General features: G+C 38.1%; 1 protein-coding gene across 1 annotated transcript; it reads right to left on the reverse strand.

The window, feature by feature from the left end:
- Positions 1-5,279: 5,279 nt before the first annotated feature.
- Positions 5,280-5,753, reverse strand: LOC147067352 (uncharacterized). Its single transcript, XM_085953584.1, has one exon. The coding sequence runs from the start codon at positions 5,751-5,753 to the stop codon at positions 5,280-5,282; it is 474 nt and encodes a 157-aa protein (XP_085809710.1).
- Between the last annotated feature and the right edge of the window lie 4,937 nt (positions 5,754-10,690).

Here is a 10,690-nt window from a genome sequence, read left to right on the forward strand (position 1 = left end):
TCTGCTTATGTGTAAACGGAATGGCATAGATATGATCATAGACACTAAAACGCTCTTGTCACATATGTGCCCAATCGTCACATAGTCTATTTGAACCTTTATAATATGATATGGACAGGAACCAAATAGATAAATAAATTTAAAATCTCACTAACAAGCCTAGGTAGGTACTGATTTATTTCGTTTTATAATTATTATCTGTTTGACGTTTATGAAGGCGTACCAACCATAAAGTTTGTCAAGCGTCATGTTGGTAGTATTTATCAGTGGCAAATATGTGACACAATAGATTTTACGGCATCGTGTGTAAACGGATTGGCACATACGGGTGTCATAGAATCTATGCCCACGCCTCTGTCATATATTTTTTTGACATATATTGGCTCATGTGTAAACGGAATGGCATAGATATGATCATAGACACTAAAACGCTCTTGTCACATATGTGCCCAATCGTCATATAGTCTATTTGAACCTATAGTTATGATCGAGTTGTCTATGGTCCACCAAATCTGCAATAGCTTCGTTCTGTTTTTCTATTGAAAATATTACCATATATAAAAATTCTCTTTTTCATAATTTAGGTAAATTATTTTGTAATTGTTAAACGATGACAAAAATATGAAAAATATACAAAATAAATTCAATAACTATAAATACACAATTAATATTTAATAAATATGATTAAATGTCTCCGCAATTAGTGAATAATATAAGTTATTTTTTGACCATGTTTTTCCCGATACGGTAACACTTGCCGTTGAAATGTCAGTGCTCGTCCGTGGTGGTTTGGCGGGCGCGGGGCGGCGGCGGGGCGGGCAACTCAAACGTATGAACACGTCTCGACGTGTCCGTAGACAATGCGCGGGGACGGGTGTTCGCGCGTGTTGTTTTGGCGCGTCTAGCTCGACGCAGGAAAGATCGTACATGCGGCGGGCTCTTCCCATACTGCGCGCATAGAGGTGTCCGCACTGAATGGACGGGCGCCGACACGGTAAACGAGCGAGTAGCGGGTGTCTCAAACCATCATGAGCTTACCGCGGGCGTCTGGTGTATTTGTAGTACCTATTATTTTCACAAAGCATAGATAGTGCGAAGTGATGTAAAATAGGTATACGTTTTATAACGTTGCACTTTTTACTACACTGATACGCCTCTTTTCCTTATTACGTCGCATAAAATTATATCAAATGATATTCACTTGTATTAATATAATATGTAGTTCTAAATAAATATATATTATGTAAACATAATATCTTTAAATTTCAATAATTCTTAACGCACATATAATATTGTATACTTATCTTACTTATATTTATAAAGGTAGGTACATAAAAACTGTTTTTTTTGTCTATAATTATTCAATATTATTTCTCATTTATATCTTTATCTAATTTCTCTGTATTTAAATTATAATATGATTAACTATAACTATTATAATTTATTTGGAAACTTTGCTTGTTCAATATCTTTTTCTAGTCTATTTTATACATATTTTTAGTCTATGTAACTGTTTGTTTTCCTTAATAAAAAAATATAAACATAATAAAAATAAAATATATTAAGTAGGTACATCATTTCCATCCTAGAGCCGGGGTGCCAAGTTATGAAGCGTACATTCTACACCTACATTCACACCATATGAACCGAAAAGTCTTTTTTAAACTTTAACTTACATATTATCCAATATATAATCAAATTATAAAATCGACCAAGGGTACTTGATGGAATTTGAATTTAAATTCAAAAATATAAATTTACCAAATAAACAGGAATTAACTGTATCAGATGACAGTGTGTATTCACCATTGGTGGTGTTTGAAGATGCCAAAAGGCGATAGTCGGATCGCAAAAAATGACTCAAAAAGAATAGAAAAAAACTTAGATCAATTAGAATATACTTAATCAAATATTTTCTCATGTTACTCTTTTTCGAAAAACTTGTCTGGTTGTTCCCGCAGTTTCTTGTATAAGTTATAAAATTCTTCTGTTAAATTAGTGCTTTCCATATTGATTTCATTGGTCCCATATTTTGCTGCAAAGTTTTGCCATTTCAAATAGGAGTTTTCCAGTAAAAACTTTTCTGTGTTTATGGTTTCCTATCCCTGATTTGACGCTGAACACGACTGGACGCGCGCGGGCTACTACGGGCACTCTACCCGTGCCCGTCCCCGCGCCTATTCCGCGTCGAAGACGCCCCATGACTACGGCCAAGCGCTCAGATTTTGTCATTTACAATTATTACAAATATATGCCATGATGTAAATAATTATATAGAGTGATTAAAACTAATATTACCATGTTGGTGTGTAGGTAACTAAGTACTTATATATTTCAACTACCTATCTATCGGTTTAATATTACATAAATATCTAAATCTGAATAAGAAAAGTTAATTCATAATTCATTGACACTGACATTTCAATTCGATAATCGGTTTTACTAAATTAAGACATGTACAGAATCAAGAAAGTAAAGGAAAATATGTCGTATTAAATGTCACGGATATTTAATAGTTGTTCAATACCCATATTGAGATCAATTGTTAAATGAATTTGAGTGTATTGGCCGTTTTAAAGACACGTCAATTTATTTTGACAGCAGCTGTCAGTGGTAAATGGCAATACGATAGGGGGGCAAGGGGGCGAGTTCATAACAAAAGTAGTCTATGGTTAAGGATTCCTTATCTCTATAATCTATAGTTAACAGATGGATTTCGGCTACTTACAATTTTTACTGTTATTTTATGGTAAGTACGAATTGAGCATCGCGCTCTAAATGAAAAAAGAAAGAAAAGAAGAGAAGTGTCTTCTTTCGTTTGAGAAAGAGGATGATCAACACGCAGGCCAACAAGCAGGTAATTAAATTGTGCAAAAATAATAGGAATACCAATCAATGTATTTAGATAGGTAGATAGGTATTGATAATACCTACCTACGCATATTGTTACAAAAAAACCTATAATAATTATATCTAGGTAATGTTGGTAAACTTGTAAATTTAAAAATCAAAATGTGTTTTACATACAAAACTCAAAACGGCTGAAAAATATTGTATTATATGGGTATACTATTGGTTTTTAAAAAGGCGAATGATATTATAATAAATATTCGTGTATTTTTCTCACTCATAAAAATATTGTTTTATTCAAAAGTACCTACCTTAGCATTAGATTATTAGTCATATTATAAGAAAAGAGGTAATATGTCATAAATACACAACATTTTGTAAACCTCATGAACCGGTTTCAGTTGAAAGGAAAAGATAATGAAAGGAGTTTTACCTACCATTAAAACTCTTATTATTCTTATTGACTCTGAAGTCCCTTGAGATGTTGATCGTATTTTTTGCCTTGCGTTCTTCTGTGCTGGCCCCTTTTTACCCCCTTTTCTTCTCGATTATTTATCTCTCTGGTTGCTCATCTTGTTTTGCCGGCTGGCAGGACTGACGCTTCTATCGTAGCGTGCTTTGTCTTTGGTTATTCAATTTGATATGTCTCAAGGAAACCAGGTAGGTGTTCTTTGGACTTCAGAGTCAACAAGAATAATAAGAGTTTTAATGGTAGGTAAAACTCCTTTCATTATTCGCTATTGACTCTGAAGTCCCTTGAGATATCTGTTTGTTATCACCTGGTAAAGCAAGATAGATCCTGCAAGATAAGGTGGATGAACCGAACATGAGAATTAGGTACAACATCTCCTTGCTTTTAGGCTCAGTGCACCGGGCTGAACAGAGAGGTCAACATATTTTGTTCCCCCGCTGTAGACGTCTGTGTGTCTATCGGTCTCTGGTAAAATGTTTTAAAAGTAGCTTCTTGGTGCCAATTACCTCTCTGCAGGATGTTATCTATGGGGTAGTTCTCTAACCAATTTAGAGAGGCGACTGCTGATCGAGTACTGCCTGGTGATTCCTGTACCCCTGCATCAGCGAGTACTGACTTCACCCAATTTCCGATGACTGCTCGAGTCGCAGGTTTTGGGGGGCCTCTTGATGAGATAAATAATGCCGGAATATTACCACCCTCTTCTCATCTCTCATTGGAAACGCAGATAAGTTTTCGTAGCCAAAATACTGGATCGATGTTTTGGCAACTGGAAGCACTTAATTTCCATCCAGATTGGCGGTGCCTTGATGTGTCTGTCTTGGAACCAAACACTGGCCATATAATTATAAGGTCGCCATTATCGACTAGGCCAGGGGTCGGCAAACCGCGGATCTTTGATTATTGGCGTGCGTCTCTTTGCCAAATTACCAATTCAGATTTTTTAAAAAAAGGTATGTTTGTTGTCGTTTTAAATCCGCCCATTGCAAAAATCAACAAATTACATTTGTCCCCATTTCATATTGACACGAGCACTTTTGAAATAGATTTTTTTGTGGATTTAACAAGCAAAGAGTTATGTAGCTCAAAATTTGTAGGTCTTTCCACCAAAATTGAGGATTTGGAGAGAGAAAATGCAATGCAATTCAATTTCACAACACAGCGGAGCGCTCTAAAAGATCTACATAATAAGGTAGATACTACGATGAACAATATAAATAGCATTTAGAGAAGCCAAATAACCAATGTGAATTTGGAGTCGCGCCTAAAATTGAAAACTACAATAGTTACATACCAAACATACAGACACTCTCCAAAGAAATGCAAGGAAGGTCATTCATTGTTCACATTAGTTTTAAGGAATGCGTGAAATTTGTATGTAACTCATTTTCTGTAAAAAATATTTTTATAATGTCAACAATAAAAGAACTTATATTATTGCGTTAGTTTTATTCGCAAAATCTTCTTTACTTGATAAATAAACAATAACATTCACTGAAATAAATCATGTTTATAAAAATATATGTATGGCTCTCGAATTTTTTTAACCGTTGTGATACTCATATTTGGCTCTTTTGTTCCAAGAGTTTGCCGAGCCCTGGACTAGGCCATTATCCGCTACACTGAGTAGGGTAAGGTCATGAACCGTCGTCCCGATGCGAGTAATAATAATATAGCTGTTCTGCGTGAAACTTCATATAGGTTGTATACTAGTGGTGTTGTTTTCTTGAGGTAGTCCACGATTATTCTTGGATCCCAAATCGGTGGTTTTGTAGGTCTAGTCTTGCGGGTGGATATGGCTTTTAACATATGACGCACTACTATGTTACTGCTGATGTCTTTACTGATCATAGGTTTGCAAAAGGTAGCTATGGCCGACTTATGTACAAGAATAGTGTTATATGAAAGACCTTCCTTGAGCTGTGTTGAACGCGAACAGGTCTACGTCTTGGAGTCCCTATTTTTGAAATAGGGGAGCTGTAGCTGCCATAACTAGGTGCCATTCTGGGATAATTTTGCTGCGTGAGAGATGGTCTGCCACGCAGTTGTATTTTCCTGGAAGGTATTGTGCAGTCAATGATATACTGGCCTGGTTGGCGATTTCCAGAATCTGTCGGCAAAGACTTAGTAGGGTTGCGGACTTTGTGCCCCCTTCGTTGTTGATGTAGGCCACCACTGTTTTGTTGTCAGTTTGTAGGAGTAATTCTGATCCCCTTAGCGTTTGCTCCCGGAGTTGTATGGCTGAGAGTACTGCATACAGCTCTTTTCGGTTGGAGTGCCACGTGGATTGGCGTTTTGTCCATGTACCTGATAGGTGGCACTCATCTAACTGCGCTCCCCAGCCTGAATCGGCTGCGTCTGTGGTGAGGAAGTGATTGTAGGTTGCCCTGTGAATCTTTCCTGAGGAGCCCACCGCTTGAATCCACCACATGATGTCCTCTCGAGCTTGTGGTGGAATTGATGTTGATTTGTGAGGGTGGCTCCTTGTACGTTGTAGACGCCGGCAATGCAACCTCCCCTGTAGAGTGACGAAAGTTACAAAGTTGAGTCACCCGAGGAGGCGTTGGGCCTGCCTGAGCGACCAACTGCCTTTTTGGATTTGCAATTGCAGGTGGTGACGACGTGATGTGCACTTCTCTGTTGATAGATATTTACGATTGTTGTGAGTATCCCACGTGATACCCAAGAACTCCCGCTGTTAGCTTGGAATCAGACAAGATTTTTTCTTGTTGATTATCCAGCCTAGTGCCTGCATGAAATCTATCATATAAGTCAGTTGCGACAGAAGAATCTCTCTGGACTGATTTGCCATCAGAAAGTCGTCTAAGTGACGATTCTCATACCCTTTCCCCGGAGATGTTCGGCCACCAGTTTGTTAATGAGGCAAACAGTCTTGGTGCTGCCGACAGTCCGAACGGAAGGCACGTGAATTGAAAGAGTTCTCCTTGGTAAGCTAGCCGAAGAAATCGGCGATGTTGTATAGCTATAGGTACATGTAGGTACGCTTGGCTTAGGTCTATTTTTACTAACCAGTCTTCCCTTTGCATGAATGTTGGGACCTTGAAATGGTGGAACAGTTTAAACGGCCTTGGTTGTAGGAAACCGTTTAGGCGTTTTAGGTTGAAGATGGGTCGTTGACTGCCGTCTTGCTTCCTTACTAGGAACAGGGTTGAGAGGAAGCTCGGAGATGGTTCTGCCAATTCCAATGATCCCGATTTCTTCAGTTCCGCGATTTGTGAAGTAATCTCCGGCGATTGTCGCGTTTGGAAATCCTTTTGGAATTGTACGGAAGGCATTATTAGAGGGGGTTTCTTTATAAACGGAATACGGGTTCCCATTATTATTTTTAATAATTGTGGTGGTGCACCCTTGGCCTGCCAGATTTCCTGGAAATGCTGGAGGCGTCCCCCTTTGAACGTGGTGAGGGAGACCCGGTCACCTGCGTCTAGGGTAAGTGCCCCTCGCACCACCTCGGTTATCTCTGAAAAAACCTCGGTTGGATGGGCGTGGGCCTCTCGGCAAGCCACCCTTAACCTGGTCTGGTATCCTCCTCGTTTATCCCTGCCTCCGAAAGGTGTCCTTGTGTCCACCTGACGAAGTGCTAGGTTGACTCTCCCTGCCCTGGTCAACCACTTTGGTGGTCTGATCGAAGACCTTCTCACGACCCCCACCTCTTTCTAGGAACACCGCCAGTTTATCTTTATTGAAGATATGTTCGGCGCTAGGTGGGATCTTGTTAAGAGCCTCTCGCGTGAAGGTGTCTTTTATCCGGAGAGGATTTTCTTCCGCCTCGTCTGAACCAACTCTGTCCGTTTTCCACAAAGGATTCGGGTGACGTCCTCAGTTATTTTGTTGAGTGCGGAAGAGGGCCCGAACTCCTTTACGACCGTCTCAAAAAGAGCCGTACCGATGGTGTGGTCGCTGACAGAGTCGACCACTCGCTGTAACGCGTCTCAAATACACTCCTTTTGAGCGAGCATCGCATTTTGGAGGCCGGTGATCGTACGCTCCATTAGATGTATCGTTTGCGATGAACGATCGTAGGGGCGTAACTCACCGTTGAGTTCCAACTCAACGAAGACGAGGCCGCCAAATATTGTTTTTGGGTTTCAGCGTAGCGAACCCCCGCCCAATTATCTGTGTCGAACAGTTGGAGCCTGGTAAATTCCGCTATCCGAGCCTTGTCTGGCGTCGGAAAAGCAGGCTCCTGAACTACGACATTAAATACAAGCAACGGAATCCTGTTGGGTTTTTCTGCTGTTTCAGGCCTTGCAGGCGGCCGTAAAAAAACTTACCGGAGAGTCGATGTTTACCGTCGGCATCTGCGGAGTAGGCACCACTGCAGGCAGACCCTGTTGGGTCAAGATTGAAAAAATCTGCGATACCTTGTTATCCAGTGACATTACTGTTGCCCTCAGTTCACCCACTGGATCATCCAACAGCAATTCCGACTTATTCGAGTCGGTCTCCATCGCTAGTCCCTCCGTGACGTTGCTGGCTTCATTATGCTCCATGTTATTGCACAAATTTCACAATTTAACTGCACTTTAACGTTTGAGAAAATTTTTTCGCTTCTGAACAAAGGAAAAACAATCAACTAATGAATAACCAAAGACAAAGCACGCTACGATAGAAGCGTCAGTCCTGCCAGCCGGCAAAACAAGATGAGCAACCAGAGAGATAAATAATCGAGAAGAAAAGGGGGTAAAAAGGGGCCAGCACAGAAGAGCACAAGGCAAAAAATACGATCAACATCTCAAGGGACTTCAGAATCAATAGCGAATAATAGGTATTTTCATTTATTTTTATTCACAATGAGCGAAATAAGGTTATTGTGGGTAGGTACATACTATCTACCTACTCAACAAATATCTGTACATAAACAAAAATCTTTAAAATAATGTCGTTTTGGAAGTGTTCTTTTTGGACTACGTAAGTGTGCATTTATCGGCTCCGTACAGAATAATAAATCAAGGATCACGAAGAACGCATCAATACAATAAAATTAATCTAATTGGACGTATTTCTGCAAACAAGATCCAACCCACAGAATGACCAAAATTGAGTTATATATACCAACGCGTAGAGAAAATTGTAAGTACTCCATATTCTGCAAAAAAGATCCAAGGTGTACGACATTTCTGTAAAACGATATCTTGATAAAATGTTGTTTGCAAAAAATAAATACTACTCAGGCAAGATCCAAAGCACTTGGATATTTGTTGCGACATTATAATGTGGATCAAAGTTACCTGGATCTTTTTCGCGTATTAGTGTATAGGACTGTATGACTTTAATTAATTTTTCAATATAGATCCAAATACCGTGGATCTTTTTCGCATATTAGTATATAGGACTTTTCGGCTTTAATTAATTTTACTATATAGATCCAAATAGCTTGGATCTTTTTTGCAAGTTTATTATCTTCCTTGAGGTAGTTTTTTTTAATTTTGCAAAAAATATCCAAGTAGTATGGATGTAATATTAAATTGGCTTGGTATTCAATTAGTATCTTAAATATTATAAGTGAAACGGTCAAGTTGTTTAGAATTAATACTGGATAACTGGATAATATCAATAGTTAGCAATTCGGATGTGGGATTATTTTATGAGTCTACTGAAAGAATAGTGAATCTTTATAGTATGGATATGAATGTTGAGTCGTCGCCAGATAATTTGGATGCAAGGAAAAATACTTATACAAGTGAAAATAATGCAGTACATGGTTTAAACGTTACAAGGAGGGTGAGTTGAACCTTAATATTATGGAAATTAACTCAAATTTTGATATTGAACATGCAGTTGAGATGCTGCCAGATAATTTGGATGCTGGTCAAATTGTTACAACAGGCGGTAGGCCACGAAAGGGTCGAATAAAAAGTTTGAATTTTCTCGAGAAGAAAGATAAATACAAAAACATGCCGCATGTTATCTATAGAAATAAAATAATTAATCCCAAAATGCTTAATTGATTTTAACTGCAATTGTGGACTTCAGTGTAATCACGTAGTTTCTGTACGAAAAAGAGTGAATTAATTCCATAAATATTATGAATTGGGATAATTATTTCTCAATCGATGTATACTGCTTCATGTGTGAAAAAGGGCTGATTAAACGGAGCTACACATTCACAATACTACCGTATCTTGCCAATACTATTTGTCTGGCGTAAGTGTGTGTAGAAATATGTTTGTTAAGACCTTACAAACAACTCCAAAGAAGATTGACACTTCATTAAAAAGGATTAGGTCCGAAGATTCTATAACTGATAAGAGGCAAACATGTAGGTTGGAATAAAACACCTAACGAAGATGAACTTTTTGTTGTGGAGCACATTTAAAAAATTCCGACATATGTGTCACACCACACTATCGGCGTAAAAATTGTTATGCAAGATTTCTGATACCTGATATGAAACTCCAACGAATCTATGATTTATACGCAGAGGAAGTAGGAAAGTCCACTTTGAATAAAGTTTCATTCTCTAAATATAATAACATATTTGTTATTAAGTTTAATCTGTGGGTCAAGCCTCTTATGAAAGATACCTGCAATAAGTGTGATGTCTTTGCAATACATGAGAAAAGTATCATAACAGAGGCTTCTTGTAATGTTCTGGTTGAAGAGCATATAAAACATCACAACTCTTGAAAGTACTTGCAAGATAAAATGAGAAGTGACTTGATGAATGCCAAAAATGATCCTGATACTGAAACTATTACGTTCGATTTAGAAAAAAACTTTACTCCTACCTCGTATACCAACAAACATTGTTTTCTACAAAAGACAGCTATATGTATATAATATTGGCATACATATCGGGTCGAATAATATGAGGCTCTGCAACGTTTGGGTTGAAGGACAGACTGGAAGAGGTGCTCAGGAAGTGGCATCATGCCTCATTAGTCATTAGTAATATGCAAAATAATTTGAAATGTGCCAAGAACCTTATCTTCTGCAAGCAAACATGACGTTATAATCATAGATGTATATGTTTTTCATTTTTATTATTGCCTCTATCCTCCTTGATATAAAGATCCAACCCACAATAAGTGTATTTTGTTAAAAAGATCCAGGGCTAAATTTGTGAATATCTATAAATTCCTCTTTTTATCATATAGTTGAGTAATATAATTAAACAACCCATATATGTTTTCATCAGATGGGATACTTTTGAAAAATTAAATAGTCACGCATACTTTTAAAATCAATATTCAATTCAATTTCACAAATATTGAATTATCTCAGAATGGTACTAGTGAGGGTTGGATCTTGTTTGCAGAAATACGTCCAATTATAAGACAGCAAAACTGAAGGAAGGTTGGTCGATGATTTTGGAAGTTTCACTCTCGGTACCTACTCCTAGTT

Source organism: Rhyacophila brunnea, unplaced genomic scaffold (genome assembly GCF_057557595.1).
Source record: "Rhyacophila brunnea isolate RB1 unplaced genomic scaffold, BYU_Rbru_1.0 scaffold_4, whole genome shotgun sequence".
NCBI lineage: Eukaryota > Metazoa > Arthropoda > Insecta > Trichoptera > Rhyacophilidae > Rhyacophila > Rhyacophila brunnea.

Bases quoted from the DNA above. Each gene is read 5' to 3' on its own strand.
- LOC147067352 (XM_085953584.1), bottom strand. From the start codon at position 5,753: ATGTGGTGGATTCAAGCGGTGGGCTCCTCAGGAAAGATTCACAGGGCA.